The 24,555-nt window shown below is 36.2% G+C and overlaps 1 protein-coding gene across 3 annotated transcripts in view; it reads left to right on the top strand.

Moving 5' to 3' along the window:
• The window catches only part of CACNA2D3 (calcium voltage-gated channel auxiliary subunit alpha2delta 3), a 460,032-nt gene that overhangs the window by 162,599 nt on the left and 272,878 nt on the right, over positions 1–24,555 (top strand). For all 3 annotated transcript variants that reach the window (XR_008578815.1, XM_054838171.1, XM_054838172.1), the window contains one exon: positions 14,088–14,250. Coding sequence is in view for 2 of the 3 variants with exons in the window: in XM_054838171.1 (XP_054694146.1) it covers positions 14,088–14,250 (163 nt within the window). In the remaining variant the exon portion in view is untranslated. The remainder of the gene's footprint in view (positions 1–14,087; positions 14,251–24,555) is intronic.

The following is a 24,555-nucleotide window of genomic DNA, read 5'->3' as shown; positions in this document are numbered from 1 at the left end:
CCTTTCCCATTCGAAGTAAAAGAAATTGCTATCTTCTTGAAGTGAGATGGAAAACACTGAGTTTCAGAAACAACATTTATGATTTCACAACTCTTGCTTAAATGTCATTAACCTATTAATTTGTAAGTTAACTCAAATAGTAAGACTCCAGCGAGGTTGATGTAAAGTAAGAAGTTTCTCATTTTATCTGATTTGCTCAAGTTTTTACTTCTAGCAGCCTAGCGATAAGTTTGCTGCTTCAGTTTCATCTGCATTTCATATAAACTAGATTTAGGAAGAATAGAATGAAACAAAGAATGAATAGAATAAGAGAGAAACAAAGGGTGTAGCTCTTTGCCTGTTGTCACCTACAGTTCTTCAGCAGGTCTGCTGAAACATTGGGCAGCAGAATGATGGGATGTACAAATACTGACACTGGGAATACTCCAAAGGTTTGAGAAACATGAATATCAGAGCTAACCAGGAAAGAGATTGGTGAGCTAATCTCACTGCTTTCCATGGAGAACTGTAGAGACTGGCTGTATTTTGAGGGCTGTCTTCTCTTTTCCCATTCGTTAGTATTTGCCTGACAAAGTCCTGGTCTTCAGTAATTACAGCGAAGCTCGGCTAGGAGAAAACCCAACTTAATGCCTGAGCTTTGTCTGGAAGATGCTGCTGTTGTGCATTCATACTTCGAGCTGGGAGCACAGGAAGTCGTATTGTGTATGCGGGTCTTGAACTACCAGCGTCGCTGATCTCTTTCTAAATGTCCTCAGTGAAGACCAGGAAGGCGATTTGCTCTTTGGCCACTGTTCACTGTATGAATGCCTGGGAGCTGTTAAGAACTACTGCTGCAAAGAACAACTAAAAATTACTTCACCTTCTCAGGCACACTCATACAGAAGATTTAGGGAGTGGGTATTAAAATGTGCACTTGGAAACCCTCTTAATTCTTCTGTACATAAAAGTGGTATCGTATCAGATAAGCTCCTTAGTCATGTATACATCTCAAGATAAAGGGACATCTATTGTTTTCAGCTGCAGCAACCACCATTCACATTGAGTTCAAAGTCTCTGTGCAGCTGTAACAGAGATGAGAATCTTTTTAAAACTGAGTATGTCTCATTTCCTTGAAGTATTTAGGACTCATCACTAACTGAAGCCAAGATGCTGACAAATATGCAAGTCATTTGTAAAGCAGTTAAAGTACAGGATATATATAAGTAGAGACATTCTTCTGATTAGAAAATAATCTTGTATTAATAATAAGTCTTCCTGTTGTAAAACTCTAAATACAGTAATATTCAGAATGGGAATTGGAGAGATTTCAGGGATGTCATTTCATTATTCCCAATCAGCTTTACTATAAACAAACTCTGCAAATCTTCAATGTCAGCAGATAGCTCAGGTAAACCTAAACTCGTATTTGTACTCTGAGTACCTGAATGTTTGCTGAGGATTTATCCATGGTGTATTTCTGTTTTAAGGTGATGTGTGTTACATTAGGCATTTTGAATGGTATCCATTAGCATAAGCCCTTCTGTCTTTGAAAATACTTTTTTGACACTGAAGTTTATAAGTCTGGTTTAGGTCTCTATGTTTGTTTAAACTACAGATCAGTAAATGGCTGAGATGTGTATTACATTTCAGGGTTTCTTCATGATATGTTGTATGTATTGTTGCTCAGATCCCTGTGTGGTCTAGTCACTCTATATATTATTTCAACGAAATAGCTAATGACAAGCTGGTTGCTTAATGAAGTGCTTTCATGGCACCTTATTTAGGAGGGAGGATCTTTTTCTGGCAGTTGAAGGCTAGCGTAACAATATCTAGTGTAATTTCTCCCTTGGAATCTACATATAGTAAGTCATCTGTGTAGTAAACTTATGTCTGGGAAGTCTGAATTAATAACCTCTGGGTCAGTCTCACAAATTTTTCATTATTTCAAATACTTTCTCCTGTTGGTTGTGTCGTGGTTTAATCCCAGCAGGTAACTGAGCACCATGCAGCCGCTTGCTCACCCCTCGCACCCCCAAGGGGATGGGGAGGAGAATGGGAAAAAAAAAACCCCAACTTGTGGGTTGAGATAAAGACAGTTTAGTAGGACAATAAAGGAAGAGAATAGTAATAATAATAGTAACAACAGCAACAACAACAAAACAAGTGATGCACAAATGCAATTGCTCACCACATGCCGAAGGAAAAAAAAACAACAGCAACACCACAACGCCCAGCCTGTTTCCGAGCAGCCATCTCACCTCCCAGCTAGCTTCCCCAGTTCTATACGGAGCACGATGCTGTATGGTGGGGAATATCCCTTTGGCCAGGCTGGGTCAGCTGTCCTGGCTGTGCTCTCCCAGCTTCTTGTGCACCTGGCAGGGCGTGGGAAGCTGAAAAGTCCTTGACTTGGTCTAAGCACTACAACTACCTAGCAACAACTAAAACATCAGTGTGTTACCAACATTATTCTCATACTACATCCAAACCACAGCACTCTACTGGCTACTAGAAAGAAAATTAACTCTCTCTCAACTGAAACCAGGGCGTTAAGCCTTTTGTTCAAGAAGACATAGAATTCGAGTGGTTAGATGCCTTATGACCTGTGTTTTTCGGGAAGGTTATTGGCACTGCATGTCATTTGTCACGGACTTGAAATTAAGAAAGCATGGAAGATACATTAAATATAGTAATTATCCATTAAAATAACTATTTAAAATTATGATTATATTTTATATGTTTATGAATATTGTTTTAGCTGTGGCAATAAGCTCAGAGCCAACATATTCAAAACTGATAAATCTTTTCTATAATAGAGTACGTTATATTTGCACTAATCTTTGTTTCTACAATAAATGGTTACAGGCAATGTAGGATTTTTCTGCAAGTCATAATTAACAACTTACATAATCTTTTTTACATTCAGGTCTTCTCCTTCAATGTAGACATGTGCAGAGGAATTTGTATATTTGTATATCATGTTTCCATGTTTTCCTCCATTAAGAGGATAGTAATGATTAAGAAAAAACACCCGTTGTGTGTGTCTTTAAAAATATCATTCCTCTTATGATGTTCTAGTTACAAAAGAAGCAGGATCTTAGATAAACATCTGGTAGGAATGAAGGGTTCTTCATGTTTTTTACTAGATGAGCATTTCAGACTCATTTGTGACTGAATGATACTGCCTTCCCTCTTGTGTCTTGTTGTTTTCAATTTATTCTTTACCAGAGACAGGAAGGGAGCAGTGAAATAGGAAATTAGGATGTTTAGAGAGAGTAACTAAAGAGAGCTGCAAAATGTTTTTTAATTTGTTTAGATGGCTGAGAGGCCTCTACGTGTGTGATCTTTCCTGCTGAGCTGAGGGAAATGCATAAAGACATGGTGTACCCAGTGTGGACATGGTCCGCTGGTGACTTCCCTGTTCTCAGCTGATGCTTCTGCAAGGCCCTTCCTAAGAATGTTTCTTGGATTCTTCAGAATCTTTGGGAGATGTTCTCTCTCCCGCCTCTTTAGCCTGCAACTCTAATGGGTGTAAAGAAGATCGAGAAACAAGCTGGATTGTGGGGTAGCTGATTCGTCAAACTACCAGTTATCCCGTCACCCGGATGAGTTTCAAACTAGAATTTTATGTCTTTGGTTGCCTTGATTTGCCTGATCATCTTTTCTAAAAGTGTTTATCTGTTATAATTCAGAATAGATAAAAGTGCGACACAAATTACAGCTGGAACATGGAAAATGGTAGTATTTCTGAAAATTTAAATGGTTTCTTTAGTTGCTTTCACAGAGCCTTATCACACTGTGCTATGGTTTGACCACAAGTCTGAAGTTATGTGTAGGAGCACATAACGTAGTGAAGAAATAATCCTACAGACTCCAGATAGTTTCATGATGTTGCTCAGACAAGGTCAGTTAATATAATGTGTTCCTTTATTGCTGCTGTTACATTTATCATTGTTAGCCTGTCTTTGCTTGATGTGAAAAATGGTTAAAAGTTGAAAATGCAGAGACACCACTTTTATATTTCATAATCTTAACTTTTGGACTGTAGTGCTTACTTATTCACACAAGTTCAGGAAGTGAATGGTGTGCAGGTGTTCATTTTACCTACGCAGGTATTTTGCAATATGCAAGTTCTTAGCCTGCTCTTCTTTCCGCCCTCCCCCCTGCCCCCAGCCTAGCTCCCAGGCCAAATACAAATAAGTACTTGAGGCAAATCTGCCTCAGCTGGCTTATGTGGATTCTGAGTTTCTATATCTAGGACTCAAGTCAAGAATAGACTTAGAGTATGAGATGTAAAAGTATTTTCTTTGTGTATTTTTTAAAAACTTTATTCGTACAATCAATGCAAAGTAGCACTGTATAGGATCAGAGAAGTGATACTTGCATTTCAGCAATAATCCCATCAGAAGGCATGCTGTTCTTAGCATGATCTACAGGTTTGAAGAGTTCTCTTGTAGTGTAACTTGGAAGTTAGAATACTCCAATATATTAGCACATAACTACAGTTTGCAAAATATCCTCTTACATTTAGGGTTCCCCCCCCCCCCCCCGAATAATTATTCTTGTGATCAATTTTTTAATTTGTGAGGTTTTTTTAAAATGCTTCAAATTAATTTTATGAATAAAATAGATGTTGTCATCCCTGTCCCCCCACCGCCACCCCCAAACTGTGTGACTCTGGAGACATGTGTTTCTTTTATTAAATTAACTCATCATTGTGGTCTTATTTCAACTGTGAGCTTAGCTGACCAAGTTTCTACATTGCATGAGAGAGTCATTAATCATTTGAAGAGGATTTGTATACATTCAGTTGCTCAACATCTCATCTCTCACTTTACTCCCAAATAAATTCAATAATGTTGCACGTGTTCTTTTGCTTTCCTTTATGTAGTCAATAATATTAATTTAATCTCCTGTGTGTACGGTGGGTGGTTGGGAATAACAAAACAAACCTCAGATTGCAGTGAGCACCATGAAATTTTGTTCTGTTCTAGTTCTTCAGTATTTAATTATTTTGATTATCCCCCGAAGGTATGAAAAAAAAAATATCTGGTAAAGTGTACATTTAATTCATCATTCAGAGCCACACTAACACAGTGTTCAAATGTTGTCGACTGTTGGATGTGACCTGCCTGTTACTTTCTGTTTTATTAGGGATAGTTATTAACCCCCAACCTAGCAAAACCCTGTATGTAGGTTGTCTACTGTCCCTGAGCATATCTTACTGAGGAGACAGTACAGTGCTGGCTGAGTACAGAGCAGCATTGTATGCGTGCCTTAGACTATGAAGAGTCTGGGTTAAAGTTGCTTCTCATGGGAGACAGAGAAGATGCAGAGCTTGAGAAATATTTTCTCTTCCTGCTTGGAAGTGGGAATGAGGCACTTTGGGCATATGATTGTAAAAAGGCACAAAGAAGTCAGATACATCTCCACTGATAATTAGAAGCAGCCTGGAGGTTGTCATCAACCTGAATGTGTCAGATGAGCTGAACAGGCATGGAACTATGCTCATTTCACTTTAAAACTTTTATCCGTTTGTGAAATAGTTTGCTTTTCTATTTCTATAGCACACTTTAAACTGTATAGAGAGGTTTTTTTAATGTTCTGTATTGAACGCCATTCGTTGGTTACCTTGTGGTAAGATGGAAAACTTTAGATATTACTGCATTGATTTTGAAGCAAGTCTGTAATTTTGCTATTTTCTTTTGCAGAATATTCTTTTACAGAATTATTTTATAGAATTTGCTGATCCTGCCTGTTTACTAGCTTGATATGATCTACAGGGGTTTAAAGAGAAATGGAGGAGTCCTGTGGTTCTAGCTAGTAATGAAAATGGTATTAAATATGAGTCTAGCAGATTTTTTGCATCTATAAAGATACACAAATGATCTAATTTGTTTAAAAAGGTCAGCTCCGTAAAAATGATTTTGGGAATATTTGAGCTAGTGGACTTTAGAGGGAAGAAATCCATTGATTGTTGACTTGAGTCACACAACTTTTTTCAGAAGTGGACTGTGAGGGTAAGTACAACAAGCCTTAAATTGCACTCCGTGCACCTTTTAAATGTGACAAGTACCTTCACAATGCTGATCAAGTTTAAAATATGCCTAACCTTATGCCCAGAGCATGGCCATAAGTAGAAGTTGGTAGTTAATCCCATAAAAATCACACACACTTGATCTTTGCTTCTTTTCCCAGCTGCTGAAAAAGAATGATCCACACACACACTTTTTAAAATAAGTGTCTTTTTTAAAAAAACACCCAGATATTTTAAAATCAAGGTGCTATTTCTGTTATGTATCAAACTGCATTTCTATTTCTTTTTTTAGACTTTAAAAGAGAGGATAGGTGAAAGTCTTCTCCGGTGTGTGTCTGTGCATTTTAACTGCTCAACAAAGCTGCAGAGAATTTTATAGCCCCCCCGCCCCGGCATCCTGACAACCTGTCCTCATGTGTTTTGCTATAAGTATTTTGCATCTGCATTTTGGCCACACCCATATCAGTAGGATACTATTTCTAATCTAAAAATAAAATAAGGCATAGTGGGGTTTTTTAATATTAATGTCGTCAAGGCTTACTGTGTAACGTTGTATCTTGGTTTTCTGGTCCGAAAAGGGAGGATCACCACTACTGTAGCATGGAAGTAATAGCAAGCATCATACAAATACGTTCAAAAAATGTTTTAACATCCTCAAGTGTTCAGAAGTGCTTTTATTAGTCTTCCCTTGTTTTCTTTACCCTTGCACAGAGCTTGTCTTTTTGGAGTGAAAAGTTTTAGGCTAATTGTTGCTTCTTCCAAAGTGTGGTTTAAATAAAGCCCAACAGACCTCTCGTGTTTATTCGCAAGAAAAATAAGCCTCTTCTCTGAGTATTTCTGAATTGGAAGCAGTAAGTGTAGAGTTCTCTACGATGTCCATCAGGAGAGGGTTGGGAAGATGTGTCCTCAGCAGAAGTGCAGAGCCAAGGAGCTCTGCTGGCGCTAAGGCCAGAGTGGAAGTGCAGGAGGGAGCATCTCGGGTGCAGCTGAGACGGGGCTGCCCCAGCCCCAGAAGTATTCCTGTCGTGCTCGCTCAGCAATATGTGCAAAAGTTGATAAGCCTCATCAAGGGGCCACACTAAGATACTGGCAGATTTTCCAGGTTGGGGATTTTTGCCTTTTTATTGTTTCATAGTGTTAGAGCGCAAGCTCATTGACTGGAATGGAGGCTTTCTGGTATTTGTGGTAATGATGTGGTTTTGAAATGCCAAACCTTCACAAACACACAGGCTCTACCATTATTGTATTCTGGTTACAAGCTGATTCACTTAAGTCATGAAATTCTCCATTAAAGTTGCTCTAGAAATTGTGAGTTAATTGTCTCTATGGTTTACTCCAGCTCTGTAGGAGCAGGATAACTGGCTCTGAACTTACTCATTTATGTAACTGGTATCCTTTTAACATAAGTCCTTCGGGAGAAGGGAGAAATTACGGTGCCACCGGAGTAGGGATTTGTTTTGTTCTTTAGCGGACAATGTTCCATGGAGGTTTTTCTGTGTATGAAGATGAACACACTGAACACTTGCATTTCTAGACCCAGCAAAAGCATTTGATGTCCAGTAAGGCTTGTCATACAAGTGTCCCAATGTCTCAATGAAAGCCCGTTATGGAAGACTTTGCTCCTTCCTTCTTGTGTTTACTAAATTTAAGAATGACCAAAGAGTTTTTGTTCAGCCTTGTGATAAAGAAAAGAATCTTCAGAGCTTTTGTATGTAAAAATAGATATTTTTTAAGTTATTTATCTGTAAAGGAAGAGGAGGCTTCATCTGAAACTTGTAACTCAAAGTAACTATTTTTAACTTTAGTGGATAGTTTAAAATAGCCATCATAATTAATTACTACTTGCCACTTTCAGTGAACTAGTTAATCCTTACAAGACCTCTGAGACCTCATTGTGTTATCAATTTACACGCTGGTATAATTGATTTTATACTATAATAAAGTATTATTTATTTATCCTGTTTTAAGACAGTTTTAATAGAGTAATCATATTGGGAGGGAGTGGATCGCCGGGGGAAAGGTCATCTTAATCTGATTGCGTAGAAAACAGATCAGTTGTTCTTGCAAGGATGCAAGTAATGTTTCTGTACTACTCCCATAATTAGAGAGGGGCTGATCACAACATTTCAATTCCTGTGTGTTTTCTGAGCCTTGCTGTTGAATAAAGACATGAAAAAAGGGGAAGAAAAAGCGTTGGAAGTTCCTACAGAGGAGCAAGTAACAACTTTCAGAGATAAATCAGAAATTATAAAGATTGTATCTTACAACAAGAGATGCCAGTTTTCTCAAAAGCTTTTTAAAATTCAGACAGTTTTTATTGAATGAGGCAGTTTGCTTTTATGACTTTTTATACTTGCCTGCTAAACATCACACTAAATTCTTGGATATAAGAGCTTTAATCATATGCTTCAAAACATAAATTCTCCTTACTGGACAACTGTCAGAAGAGACTTTTTTGAGCCTTAGAAACTGATATGCATTCAGACATCTGCCTCTTCGTTAACACATGAATGCCACAGTGGAGATTGTTGTCAATGTGTTTTGTAGTGGGAAAGCCTCCCTCAGAGTGCATAACTTTTCTCAGTTTGTTTTTTTCACATCATGAACATTTCTGCCCTCTCAGAGATGTGCCCTAATTTTCAGTCTTGAGAAGAGAAACTTTTCCTCTTTTTTTTTTTTTTTTTAAACTCACTGATGGTATTATCTTTTTTGCTGAAACTGTTATAGATATTCAAATTATTGTTCATTTCTTGCTGTCTGTGCTATTTAATGCTAGGTTTTGCTTTTGCCTTAATTTTCTATGTTATTTGCTACTTTTTCATTTTCTCTCTGATGTCTGGCATTTTGAGGTTCAACGCAAATGCCATAAACTTTCCTTGATTTAGTGTCTTCCAGAGACATCCAGCTTTATCTTTAGACGAGCTGTATGGTTGCAGAAACGCAGTGAAAATGGTTCTTGCACAGTTAAAAATTACCAGTGTAACCCTAATACTGCTATAGCGCTGACCCATTAGTTCAAATCCTTCCCCGTTGTGTTCTCACACCTTCCTAGTCCTCATAGCTCTGTGAATGGGACTTTTTTTAATGCTGTCTTGGTAAAAATAATTTCTGTACTACAGAAAAAAATCAAACTAATATCGTGGCTTGCATTGTTTCATACCATTACTCTTATGTGCCAAGTACTCCCTAAGTTGCAAAGCCAATTTGCATTAGAATGTATCTTTTAAATTAAACAGCAAATATTTATATTTAAATAAATATGCTGTTTACAATGTTAGCAAATATTTGATAAATAATTCAAGCATCACAAAATATCTGTTTACAATAAGATAAATGTAAATGGATATAGAGAACATCACTCATCTACCACACTTTGTATAGTACTGCAACTATGCAAGACTTTTCAGTATTATATCTAAATTACTGATAATTACAATGGATACTTTGCTGAGACAAAACAAGGTGCTTGTTTAGTTGAGACATTAAGCCAAAATAAGTGGCTAAACTGGAAGAGATAGCTTTGAAGTTTCCTTCTTGCCTTGCAGATCAGTTCTCCCCTGCAAGCTACCCCTGTGGTTCTCGTTGCATGCCACCAACCTTGCACTTCCCCAGCATTTTTCTATGACACCTTTTGAATGAATTAATTTTAGCAGCAGTAACATATATCTGTGGCGGTCATCCTAAGGGATCATAGAGCACACACTTTTGTATTCTGGCTGAGGCTATCTTACGGTGTTTTAAAACAGAGCTTGCCTTTGCTAGTCAGCCTGAATGAACATTTTGTGATCAATCTCCTAACAGACCCGTAAGTCTCTTTCTACTATGACTACACCAGTATGATAGAGCAGCCCAAGGTTCTGCAGACTACTAGCGATATGATTCTTTGAGATGTCTCAGATATGGTCGGCTCCGTGCTGCCGCAGAATGGTGCAGTGCTTGTTCTGTTGAGTACTACTGATCAGTTTCTATTGGCTTGCATTAGGAAGGCTTTCTTCACAAGGGTAAAATATTTGTATTGTGTGAAAGCTGAGATTCCTATTTGTCCCCAATTTTTATAGCCTTGCTCTAAGTTGTCTTCGTTACAATACAATGGGGACTTTCAAAATGGTTGATCAAACATTCAGAAAGATGCAGATGCTGTTAAGGAATGTACAAACAAAAAGCCCAATGTGTTTACTTGAGCAAATTTAAATGCACAAAAGTATAAAAGTTCATGTTTAGGTCTTGAGATGCATGTAATGGATTACAGGAATGAGATTTCCTTTGAATGCTTTTTCTCCAGTTCATTGCTCACCATGCAAGTCATACGCAAGGTGAGTATAAACTCACCCGTTGGCCAAGTTGCGGTAGATCCTGGCTATGCTCCCAACCTGGATAATTATTTTGTTATTTATTAGACTAATAATTTTTTGGTACATTATATTGTGCGCACTCAGAACTCACCTAGTTAAGGTTACATCAAAGATTGACCTCCATTCACAAGATGAAATTGAAGTCATTTTCTCTTAGAGCTTCGCAAGTGGAGTATTTGTGTTGTCAGCAAACAGGACTTATCCTCTTTCCCTTGGGCATTATCTTGAATGCAGTGTCAGAATGTCAGATGGATTTACTTTAATAATGTCTTCCCTCCGATTTTTATTTTTAATTTTCCTTCTATCACCTTTCAGCTGTCACACTCAATTATTTCCTTGGAAAGAAAGAGCCCAAAAGAAGCCACTGTACAGCAGCTCTGCTTAAATGCTGATCTTTTTAAGTAGTATTTTTGAGCTGTATATATTACCTGATGTTTAAACTTAGATCTTGCAGGACTGTCTTAAATATGTTATTTTTGTAGGCTTCTCACTTGCAAAGAAACCCCAACAAACCAACACACCCAGCCACCACCCAATCAAATGGAAAAAAACCCCAGGAAAATATTAATTATCTGTAATACTGTAAGGACTATTTTATGCTACAGTTTGCTTTTTTTAAAAAAAACCCCAACATAAATCATATTATTGTGTATACATTTGTAGAATTGAAAAGAGAAAATACAGACTCAGACCAATAAATCAGTGAATACTAAATCAACCAAAGTAACAATCAGTCCTAAATACCCTTAATTGTGAAACGAATGGTTTCATTTATTTAGAATATAGCAGATTTTAATACTTGGCTAGCCTTGCCACTTACAGAACATGATGGAGGAGGATGTGTGATAATTAACTCCTTTGGAAAAGGAAATAACACACTGAATGAAAGGAAATAATATTCTTTTTTTGAGGTGATTTCCATGTATATTCTGGCATTCTTATTTGAAATTTGTCCATTTTCCTATCATTTCCAAAGTATTATAAAACCCATGGGCAAGGTAAATTTACATCCTTGAAATCACTAAGTCTGTATGTGGATTACTGTAGAAATTATTCCATGATACATAACTTAAATTCAGTTAAAGGGGAACAGTGTATTGCTATATATTTTAGTTCAGAATCTTTTATCCCCAAATGTATTCACCTCTTCCTTAAAGTGTAATATTTAAATACAACTTGTGTGTTAAAATTTGGAGTTAGGTGTTGTGAATGCTTTCAATGGTGGTCTTTAATAATAATTAAAAAAAAAAAAGCCAAACCCTGTTTGATTTCTCTGTGGCAATCCTGATAAGACTTATAAAGCCAAGAAGAGTCATGAAAGCAATACAATGGCTTATCTGTAGCTCCAGCAGTTGTGGAGAGGATGTGACATTCAACAGAGAAAAAGGAACACAAAACCATGTCTTTAAGGACAAGTGGTTTGGAAATGAGATGAAACAGTCATCCTTACCCTGCTGGAACTTGGCTGTCCAGGGGGTGTTGAGAGAGAGGTGGCTGGCAAGAAAGAAGCATGAAATATGTAGAAATATATACTGTATATATAGAAATATATACTGTACTCCCAAGGGATGGAATATCAGCCTTTCTTCCAGACTTAGATACTATCTAATATATCATGGAAAAGCTACACAGCTTCTTTCTTGCTTGGAGTTGGAGTAGATTTGCAATTTATAACAGTCATTAGTGCATGGCTTAATGTCGGAAGGAATATTCTATTTCTTACTAACATAGAAATACGAGTTGGGCTTTCAAGTCTTCTGCCAACTGTCTCTGGCTTTTGCAGAAAGGGTAAACTGAAAAAGCTGCTGTCACATGTGGGCAGCAGGCATGAAGTGCAGTTAATGATCCATGATAAACCTGGATAATAAGCAGAGATGGAGAAGGTTTCTCCCAACTAGAATGAGAACTGGTGTTCCTTGGAAATTACACATTTCTTAATCATTTTGGTTTTAGTATGGGAAGAATCAAATCTATGAAGACTACTGTGGTTTTTTTTCCAGAACTTTAGGATTCAATAGCGGTATATATTCATGAGATATGTGCAGCAGATTATTTGGCTCATCTCAGTATAAACCAATTAAAGTAAAATAACTGTAAGGTCAAATGTTTAATCATGTCAGATTAATTTCTGTTAAATTTATTTTCAAATACTGATGTGTCTGTTTTCGTTATACATGCTTAATGTTATGTGGAACACTGAGTTTGTCTGAATATTTCTGTCATACGCAGAAGGTCCTCAAAATCTGGCTAACATATAGTGATTTCTTTTGTATCTCACTTTCATCTAAAATCCAAACTGTGGGTTGGCCATTTTGAAAAACTAAAAGCTAAAAGAGCAGGATGTGAAAAGCTACTTTCCAAGTAAGCCTCCATTTAAGATACAGGTTAAATTATCAAGCCTTTTAATGGAAGTTAACAGATTGTAAGAGTTTAACTAATTCTTGTTTAGTAGAATGAGTTGCATATCACACTGAGAAAGAGTGCTTGTGGAGCAAAGTTTTGGTAGTGGAGGGGCTACAGGGGTGGCGTAATGGTAATTGGTGAGTGATCTCTCCGTGTCCTTATCTCAACCTTTTGAGCCTTTTCTTATATTTTTTTTCTCCCCTGTCTGGCTGAGGAGGGGAGTGATAGAGCAGCTTTGGTGGGCACCTGGGGTCTGGCCAGGGTCAGCCCACCACAGCCTTTTAAGTTTTTGTACTTGCTGGTCTGTTTTAGCTTTGTAAATGCTATAATATATTTATCGTTGTACAGGTTGTATAGATAGATATGATCTATGAATGCATAGATTTATGTCTAAATATTATTTATATTGATTTATTCTCAAATGGATAGTTAAGACAGAGTCATATTTAAATTAATGAAATTCTTCAAAGACACTAAACTTAGGTCTCTTTGAATTAAGAAACACATCACAAACTGTTGCCAAGGGTTAATGCTATTTAAGAGGCTAAAAAGCAGTCTTCACTGTTTGTTGCCTTCAAAGCTTGATAGAATTTCTGGTTAAACTAGGTTGTAAAGAAATCAATAATTTTATCTAAATTGCTTTTGCTTATCTGGTTATAGTTCTGTACAAAATAGGCCAAATACTCTTCAGGAATTTGCAACACACAGACAATAATTTCTTGTTCAAAATAAGTCACTGCTAAATGTATATATCTATATTAAAGTATGCATAATTTTACAAAACCTACTATGGTGTGCATTGTAAAATTCAGCAGAAAGCAAATATTTTTCTTTAGGAAATGTCAGTGCATATTGTGTAAGCAACAACAGTTGTAGTTAATATTTCTGTGAAGTAAAAACACTTTTAGATTGTAAAAGCCTAAGTTCAACACTGATAGCGGTTCTTGAACTGATGGAAATAAGCTAAACAGAGAGATCATCATTAAATAATTATCTAAGGAATTATTTAAATCTAGAGAACTTTGCATACATTGTTTACATTCAGGGTGTTTGTTGGGCTGCCCTTAACATTTTCAGAGCAGCCAGAGATCTGAGGTAATATGGGGTTTTCTTGGGACGCATTGGTAAACATGGTTTCAGAAATGTACCTGTACTAGAAGTATAGAGGGAATCTCAGAGAAGATAAAAATATCTTTTTTCTATTCTAGGTGGAGATGCACGTAAATGTTAATGGATTGATAGATATGTTAAAATATTCAAACCTCATATTTTTACACTGAATGTGAATTCTGAATACTGAATGTGGGTTTCTGTTGCAGTATGAGTACTTCAATGCTGTGCTCATAAATGAACGCGATGAAGAAGGAAACTATCTGGAGCTGGGGAAGGAGTTCATTCTAGTGCCAAATGACCACTTCAACAACTTGCCTGTGAACATCAGTCTGAGTGATGTCCAAGTACCAACCAACATGTACAATAAGGGTAAGAAAAGAGCTGCTTTATTTCATCATTCATTCCACTGGCTGAACATAGGAACTTCCTTGTTTTTAAAATGAAGCTATTGATTAACTACATATTGTGTGTGTTTTCTAGTTTGCTATTAAACTGAAACTTCAGCAGAATAATGCTTGAAGTATGACAGTTTTGTAATGTCCTTTGTTCTGTGGCAATTTAGCAATTGAATATGGTCAATGATTTGCATATTAGACTTGCATGAATTCTGCCATAGAATATGGCAGAATATGTTTATTCTTATGAATTATTTTCTGGAATCTCTAAATCAGTTGATCACATCTTACATTGTCACTTACAAGTTATATTCTGTCTTTGCTGAGAGCTAGAACTGTCTTTGAAAGATACAGGATAGATGGGAGGGGGATATTTTATTAGATTTATGCTCTCAAGCTTCTGGGAATAATTCTAGCTGTGTATGACTGCATACACAGCTGCTGTGAGTTTTCAGATAGTATTTAGGAGGAATAAACTACATTAAAAGTTCTACTCCCCTGACTATTTATTTGTCATAGATGCTGGATAGCACATAGCACTAAAAAATAGCTACATTAGTTATTATGACTGATGGACTTAGGTCTAAAAGTTGGGAATGCAAGCTGAACTCAGGTACACGCTTCCTCATTTTCCTTTTGCCACTTCCCTTTGACCAGACAGCAGAATTTCTTAATTTTACTGTGCTTATGCGGCACCCATCTATTTATTTTTCTCAAGCCAGTAATAAAAGGAAAAAATAAGGAGGAAAGCACCAAAGTTTCTGAACAGTGTCTACTGTGTATTTGTCATTGGTCTGTAGAGAGCTGCCTAATCTCATCATCTGGTTCCTCTTCCTTGTTTTAACTATACTACAAGACAGCTAAAAATACATTAAACGCTTTCCTTGTAATACACTCCAGGCTAGCAATTGTGGAAATTCATGCAAGGGTATTGTGCAATCACAAATGGAAGGAGAATTAAATTGGATAGGGTGGGCTGGTAAGAGAAGCAATTGATATGACAGATTCTCTTTGAAAATTATGATTCAGACTTCAGAATCTTGAAAAGCCACAAATTGTACAGTAATGTCTTAAATTAGGAATTACAAAATAACAAAGCTTCCTAGAGAGTATTTGAAAGGTTGTAAAATGATTAATACGGGATATTTTGAAAAGATTTGGAAAATGCTTAAAGCTTCTAAAGCTACCAAACCTTTTTTTTTTTTTTGTGCAAGGGCTAATATTTATTTAACTGAGCCTGTCTATAAATTAATTCATTCCAGAATTGCTAAGAAGGGGAAAAAAGGACAAACCAGTATGGTTGCAAAGGGATATAGAGGTCAGGCAATCACGTTTTTCTGGAGAAGCAAACTAACCTGAGTAGGTAGGTAGAGCAGTAAAACTACAGCACCTTCAGTTACATGATGTGTGGTACATCTATGTATAGAATACATTTTTATATGCTGATTAATTACAGTTAAAGACCAAAGTCAAAGGGCTTGTTGTATATTGTTTTGGCCTCTTAATACAGGGACTGCCTGTAGAGATGGGAAAGAGAGATCTCTGCAATGATTCCTGTTTCCACTTTGCCTAATTCAAACCAGCCAAAATCATCACTTTCTGCAGCTGCAAAAAAACCCCCATTTTTTATCATTTAAATGTATTCCAACTGCTGAAATCTGGTTTCTTGCTGACATTTTCCCTACACATGGACATGATAGTCTCAGCTTGGAGACTGACAATGTCTGGAAATGTTACTCTTACCAAGAGGAGGCCTGTATACTTATAATTTTTGTTGCCCATTTCTTGAGTTTTGTAATGTGGAGGGCTGATAACAAGTTAATTAAATCCTAGCCTGAGGGTACAGGCAGTAGATATCGATAGGTTTACAACTTAGTGTCTGCACAACACCATTTTTCTAGAAAATTCCTCTTGTTTGTTTCCAGGTTATGTTTTATTATATTGAATTATTAGGCAAAACAACAGCCCAAACTCACAGTTGAAAACAGACGCGTGTGATCGTTGAATATTTAAACACTCAAGTCAGCATAGAAGAATGAACTTTTAATTTGTGAGATTGTTCTAAGGTCTTTCCTTCATTTGGGGTTTTTTCGGTTGTAGAGGTATTGATAATTTGCAATGGATTCAGAGGAGAATCACAGGACTCATCAAAGGGTTGAAATATGTGCCTTGGATGGAAACACTCCAGGAGCTCAGTCCATTTAGCTTATTCAAGAGATGATTAAAGGATTAATTAGTTGATCTGTAGTTAATTACTAACACCAAGCTCTCTAATCTGGTTGCCAAAAGTTTAAAAATATCCAATGGCTGAAACTGGGTTCCATTATTTTGCAGATTGCACAAATGTGGGCTCAGATAAGGTGGGGTGTGTGTGTGGTGGTTTGTTTTTTTGTTTTGTTTTTTAAATGAAGGTAGTGGTCTATTAGAAGGTTGTCATCCTATGTCTGTCCCTGCAAGCCCTTAATCAAGACCAGATTCTTTTTTGTTTCTTTTTGAAATAATACATAGTCTCGAATTAGTTTGCGGAAAAAAACTTTGGCCTGGTCAGCTTGCATCATGGTGATCCCTCTTAGCCGTAGAATCACTAAAGTGGATGTTCAGAATCCCTAACTAGGCTCTAAATGAGGCTTAAAAATCATGGGACATAAATACATAAATACTCTTTCAGCCTCTGCACAGAAAAGCTTAAAAATGTTGATGGCAACAACAGGACTAAATAATTCCCATTCCAACGAAACCACCAAGTTTAGACTCTGAAAAGAAAAAGCAAAAGCAAATTTCATGATATATATGATGAAATCAAGAAAACTGAAATACCACAAATATCAAAAGTATGATATTAAAATTAAGATGGAATAGGAAAACAAGAGCCAATAAAAAAGGCTGCCAACCTAATTTGTAAGCATATGTGTAACTCCAGGGTCATCTTTGAGTACAGATTACATGCACCTACTATAAATGTAGAAGGAAAAGTAAATAAGTGAATTTAATAAAGAATCACAGTTTTGCATTTACAATACCCTAGATCATCATTGTAAAATATAAATAGTTGGGCTGGTTATTGAAGTGCTCTTATACTTGGCATTCCCCTCTTCTGCAAACCCTCATCCTCTGATTTCTCCATATCTTATGCTGCACATCAATTAATGTCAAAAATAAAAAAGTTACTGATCTTTAGAATATAAAGACTATGGGGATCAGAAAATACTATTCTAGCATTCCTATAATGTTCATATACTGAAGATATTCAGGGAAAAAATAGTGGGATGATTGTGCTTTATAGATATCTGTCTGTCAATCCAGAGACGTCTCTCAGGTCTAGGCTGTTTCACAGTGAGGATGGCAGTCCATTTAAACTGCAGAACATTCTGATGGAATTGACCTCCTTTATTTTTCCTGAAAATGACTGCTTATGATAATGATTTCCTTTTGAAAGGTTTAAGCACACATCAGGATTCTAAATCTGTTTGTGCATTCTGTTTCTTCTCTTTAAGCACAAAGTGTATTCATTGCCTATAGCCACAGGATTTTCAAGGCAGTATCCTTTTAAACAATGAATAAATAATTAAGATTAATAATAATTAAGAAGTTCTGTGATAACTGCCTTGGCAAGCAGTAGCTCTTTCTTCCATTCACAAATTCGATAACTGGCGATTATCAACTGTGTACAGATTTCTGGCAGAAAGTAGGGAAAAGGGTGCTTAGCGAATTAGTCATATAGGTATATTCATAGATGAAACAGGAAGGGAGGAAGAAAGATACTTTTTTCATATTAGAAGGAAAGTTTAGTTTTGGAAAGTACAGAATCAATCTGAAACTAGTTTGGACAACGCAGCACCAAGGAAAAAGTCCAGGTATGAGAACAAGTGTGTATAAGGCACTAATTCAGCTGCTGTTGTTTTTTTAATAAAGTTTATTTACATGGGTTAGATATGAAAACTTGCTTTGGTGCTGATATTTCTTATTTTATATCTGTCTCTTATTATTTTAGAATGTAAGTGATTTAGGACACTCTACTGTCTCAGACATATCTTGTATACATCCTTCCACAGGTATGCCTTCCAAAGATACTCAGATATACTTTTCTACATATCAATTGGTATGTTTTAAACCGCTATTGTGAAAAATATTAATAATAATGAAAAATGATTAATGATTTAAAGTTTACATAGTTTCAACCTTTGCTTTATTACTTTCTGAAATATGGCCCCTGTTGAAAAGTGAAGTATAGCATTGTACAGTACCAGAAGTCACACACAGCAGGATCTCATCTCCTTGCAGTAACGTTGCATAAAACCTAGGAAATTCAAGAGGATGTTGATAAATACATTATCTCAATATCAACTGAAAACGACTCCTGTTTTTGAGCTTTTGCAGTCAGTCTTTGTTTATATGATAAGGTAAACTTTACATTTGTAGTTTGTAGAAAGGGGAAAAGCCCAGGTTCTCTTTTTTCAATACTTCAGCAATTTCTAGAGGCAAACACTTCTCCTTGCCTTTTAAACTATCCTTTGTATTGTACCTTTCTGGTTTTTTCCCTTAGGTCCTCAGAATTGTGGGCTTTTGTATTTTGCAAATTTTACTCTCTCATTCTCCTAGTATTCTTAGTAACTAAAAAGAGACTAATTCACTAACTAACATAATTGACTAACTAATTTAGCTGGCATTGAATTCTTCTTTATCAAGTACTGGTGCAAACTGGAGGGTTGGACTCCTTGAAGTCAATGACATTATTGTTGCAAAATCAGTATTACACTGCAGTTGCCTCTTCTATCCCTAGGAATGCAAACAGGCAGCTACTTAGATACATCGCAGCAGGCACCTGCCCATCTAGAAGACTTTATAATCCTTTTCCATTTCTGGGGAATTACTGCAGTGTTTCTTGAATATTTCTGGAACTTGAACATTTCCAGAATAACTGTAAAGTGTAAGAATTCATAGTAATTTATAAGGACAGTTGGCGTCCTTTGGTTTTCTCAAAATGTGTCAGGTTTTTTGTTTAACTACCTTTTGTCGTTACCAAAAATTAAGTAGTTACAATTTTAGATTTGAAAAAGTTCTGTGTCTACAGACTCTGATTGGGAATCAAGGGTAAATAGTAAGATCCTTAGGGTACATATCTTTATAATCTGATTGCCCTGAATAACTTTTTTTTTTTTTTTTTTACATGGGTAAACAAGATTTCACTCTAAAGATACTTCTCTGCCCGAGAGCTTTTTCAAGTACAAAAATATTGATTACTTCTAAAAACCTTACATCTCATAAAATCTTCACTGTGGCTCTGCCTCCAGATTTGGTCTGGACTAAAATATTACTACACATGCAAAGAAAACCTTTCTAAATGTTCGTAAAAAATAAAAATGCCTTTTAGAATAAGGTTAGTTTTACTTTCCTAGTTGAGTATGTTACCTCCATTTCCTTTCTTTGTTTTCCAAAGAAAACACAAAGAATGAATGTGGTTAATCAGGCCTAGTTTTGTACTAACTCTTAGGTGAGCTTGCATAGTTTTATCATCACACCGACTATTTAATTTGTTCCCGTGTAGACCTGTACTAACACTTTGACAACTGTACATTCTGTTCCTTTTCTTGTTACATTTTTTTTTCCTGCTTAACGAGAAACACTTTCTCCTACTTTCAATCCTGAACTTTTTCTCCATTTTCTGTACGAGCTAGTTCTTGCTTGATCTGCTTTGTTCATATGATTATGACAAGGCTTTCTATACCTTATTTTGGAGATTAATTACCTATTAAAAAGTTAAGTGTCTCAAGGCACAATTGGATGTACGACATCAGCTGCAGGTTATTGAGGGATAAGAAATTACGCTCTCTACTAGTTGTGCCTGCTGGGTATTACTGTTCCATTCAAACCAGCTATCATAAACTGTTATGTAAGCTTTTCCTGAAACTGGTTTGGTAAAAGGAACTGGTTCAGCATTTTTTCCTAGCAGAGTGTTTGAAAATAGAATCATTTTGACAGATCTAGGATGGGGGTGACTGTATGTGAATTTATCTACCAGCTCTGGACCATAGTCTCTGAGAGATGGTGGAGGAGGTAGATGTGTGCCAATAGAGGTAGATTGGGGAAAGAGGATAATCTCTTTACTGGGATCAGATCAGATGCAGCTTGAGCAACATGTCTGATTTTGCCTTTAAAACAAAAATGAAAAGAGAGAGAGAGAAGACAAATAATTTATTTTGGCAATAGAAAGGAAGTAGGCTTACATAAGTTGATTTAAACTAATGGGAGTTTTTTCCTTTGTTGTCATTTCTAGTTTACTATATATATAATCTTGTTTTACTTGCTGAGTTTTATAATGGAGGAATATTTCCTAGAGGATAAACCTTCATCCTATTAGCACAGCTGACAGTGGAATTAAATGCATTCTACAGCTTTCCAAGACTTAGTTATCCATTGAGTTTTTTGTATTTATTAAAAGTCATTGAGGAAAGAGTCCAAACTTACTAACAGATAAACAATAGATTTTCAGATTCTAAATGCTCTTAATTATTTTAAATGTATTTTTGTTTTCATCACTAGTGAATGTTAGAGTAAAAGACATACGGGCACAACTATGCTACATGGTAGAGAGTTGTGCAGTCTGTTCTTACCCCAAAGGATGTTGACATATATGCATGATTCATTAGAGTATTTCATGGAAATATGGATGCAAGATAGTTTTGTGACCATGGTTCTGCAACTGGTCACAAGTTGTGAAGTCCTGGATTAGAAGAATTTTAATTTATTAAGGTTCAGCACCAAGTTAACATCTCTATTTTGCATCCCAGAGATAGCTAGATTGCAGCTCTGCACTGTCTTCCATTTGTACAGCATACGACATATAGCTGTTGAGAGACATGATATTTTTGTACACCAGCATTTTAGCACTTGCTTGTTTTCCCATAGTTTGTTCCAGTGGGATGATGCTGTATAGCCTGGGGCAGTTTCTCACTTTAAACTCTGTGACTATCAGAGAGTTTTAGACCTGGCTCAGCAATCTGGTGCTCTTCAGCACAGCACCAAGTGCATGCCACCTCCCCACAAACAGTTATGTTCCATTGATTTTCATTGTCTTAAAATTTAACACTTGCTGAACTACTGTGCTTTGTGTGTGGAGATCAAAGCCTGTACTTCAAAGTTCTACGTCTTTTAGCTTGGGCTTTTTGTGCTTTACTCCCAGTAAAGTCCTGAGGTGAATAGAGCATAAATACTTAAATGCCTGTCATTCTAGGTGCACAGGAGCAGAAGCACCATCCTGGTACAAATGAATAGGCTTGTTCTGAACAGGCTCAGTTTTGGAAATTTTTCTTCCTAATTTGATTTACAATGATGTCTGTTCAAATTAGTTTAAACAGGGAAATGACTACTCTTAGTTTGGAAGAATTCTTGGACTCTGTGAAAAGAATTTATTACTGTCTTTGAAGTGCCCAAGGTGAAATGTTGATTGGTATGTAGAAAAGCAGGATGTAGTGGGTAATGCACAAAAGGAGCATATTAACATGACTACGTACAGTAAAGTCTACAATAATAACTTTCTTCCCTGAATGGCTTTCTGATTCAGGAAGGCACTTTGAAGCACCTTCCTGCTTTCCTACTTGTTGCTCAAGCTGAATTAAAATACCAGTGTCTGGGCACGTGCAGGTAGTTATTCAAATGCATCTTCCTTTTTTAGAAACTTGATATCAACAGCTGCCCTATCTAAAAGGCAATGGACTCCATTTCAGGAAGGAAGCATGCTCTGTGCGGGGAGAAGAAAATATTTTGGAATCAATTACCAATTTTAATAATGATATGTCAAAATAAAGCATAAAATTTTCTCAAAATTGTTGGGTCTGGAAAGTTACTCTCCAGCTTTCATTTATAATGGAGAATGGGGCTTATACTATCGAACTATATTTCAACTTTTTCCTTATATGAGTACATTTTAAATGAAGGAAGTTACGTGAACTTTTAGCACAGTGCTTACACTGATTTCTTTTTAATGTTGACATTATTTATGCTAAATACATTTCTCTCAGCATTTTCCTACAATATTGTCTGACATTTCAGAATGTCTAGCAGTATAAAAGACTGCATTTTCCCATCCTTTGTTACATCAAGCAAGTTTTATTTCATAGTACTGCCATAAGATTTGGAAATGCATTTTGGGGTCACAGTCATGTTTTTGTGAGTTTTGTAATTGACTAAGTCTTCATTTCCTACTGTAAAGTATTTGAGAGGGGAGCAGGTGAACTATATGGTTTAAATCAAATAATGGTAATTGACTTTTAAAAATCTCTCTGTAATAACAGTTCCTTCTTTCCTGCCCCTGACATTAGACCGTGATATGTGCATTCTGCTAGTTGCTGTTTTGGCACAAGGAAGGATTTTTTTTCTTATTATCAGATTGACTGGTCTTTGGCAAATACTTAGCAGCAGCCCAAAGACTGGTTAGCTTATAAATTCTCTGCTATCATAAATTGGCAGGTGCCTTAGTAAATTACATTTTTACATCATCTGGCCTGATTCTCTGTTAAGTTGGGAAATATAGGTATGTTATGGGGAAGATATTTTTTAAGGAAGCTGGAGAATAGTGTGGGCAGGTGAAAAATTAATTTCTCCAAATCCTTTTTATTTGAAATGTTAAAAACGTTGGATTGCAGGTTGTCAGATATATATCCAGGTATATTTAGATAATGAACTAGTAAGTAGCCTTAGTGCAAGACGTTGCTGTGTCTTTACTGACAGAGCAGAACCACCAAGATAGAAAACAAAATTTGATGATCAGTGTTATACAGTCCAAGAGTTAATCTGCTGCTTTGAAAAATAAAAGCAATAATATAAATTTTAACTTAGAGAAGTCTGTCTGTCTTCCGTCTGTTCTTCCATCCTTATACCATGGTATAGCTGCTGTTCTGGTGGTTTTGAAGTACAGGAAGGGATTTTTATCAGCACTTTCCATAACTGCAGAGTTTTTCTGTGATGGATGCTGAAGTCCATGAATATTTTCAAGCACTTCTGTCATCCGGAGATATGGTTTATGTCAACTCAACTAACAAACATAAGGCACGCAATATGTTGCTGAGAGTCTCAAGCTGTGTCATCAGCATTTTTAAAAAATGGCTCATGAATGTAAAATGCAATTAAAAGTTCAATAATATGTACAAAGATAAAGAAATCTTCATTAATAATAGTCTAAATTCATTTTTCCTTAAATTAATACCACACTGAGACTAATTCCCCGCCATTTGATATGAAATACATTCAAGTATTAGCAACCATTTCGACTCTCTGTAATAGCGATTGCTCTGAGTAAATATGAATTTATTAAAGAAGCGATTAAAAAGTATCTTACAAATCTTGTAGTATATTTGGACTTCACTCATTTCAGAGCTGACTATAAATATCCTATATTTTCCTATGGATCCAAATCCAATTTTTATTATTGCTTTCATTATTTTCACAACTCAGTTGCTTTCCTTGTGGAGAGCCCATACTTAGCATTCTTCTATGACTTAGTATATTTGATTTGCTCTTTTTTTACAAGCTTGCTATACTCTTCAGCAGAAATAGGCTTTATCTCTTTCTCTTATAGCTTTGTTCAAGACACAATTATTTGTAGCACATGTGTATTGTCTTTTTTACCTCTTTGTGTCTCCCTTGTCACATATCATTTACTGGCTGTTGAGAGTATAGATTTTTATCATGTGACTTAAACCTTTGTTTAAAAGCATTGTGTAATGATTATGATTATTATTACTATGGAAAGTTGGCAATCAATTATTTGTGTACTCTCATATTATTTTCTAGATTGTAGATCTTAGAATCATAGAATAGTTTGGGTTGGAAGGGACCTTTAAAGGTCATCTAGTCCAACGCCCCTGCCATGGGGAGGGTCATTGTCAACTCAATCAAGTTGCTCAGAGCCCCATCCAGCCTGACCTTGAATGTTTCCAGGGATGGGGCATCTACCACCTCTCTGGGGCAACCTGTCCTAGTGTTTCACCACTCTCGTTGTAAAAAATTTCTTCCTTGTATCTAGTCTGAATCTACCCTTTTTAGTTTTAAACCATTACCCCTTGTTCTATTGCAAGATGTTTCCTTTCTTTTCTTGCAGTTGTTTCCTTCCTTCCTTCCTTCCTTCCTAATCACTATACTTTAAGAAATGGTTTACAAACAGTATGAATGCAATACAGCTTTGAATAATTCTGAACTTGGTGTCTTCAGTAACAAAAATATCAAGTCTAGTCTGTGCTTTTCTGCTTACCATGTTTAGTTCTTGAATGCTGGAAACATTGCA

This window comes from Grus americana, chromosome 11, assembly GCF_028858705.1.
Source record: "Grus americana isolate bGruAme1 chromosome 11, bGruAme1.mat, whole genome shotgun sequence".
NCBI classification, from domain to species: Eukaryota; Metazoa; Chordata; class Aves; order Gruiformes; family Gruidae; genus Grus; species Grus americana.
Note: the sequence above shows the minus strand (reverse complement) of the source record. Positions and strands in the feature narration are given on the sequence as shown.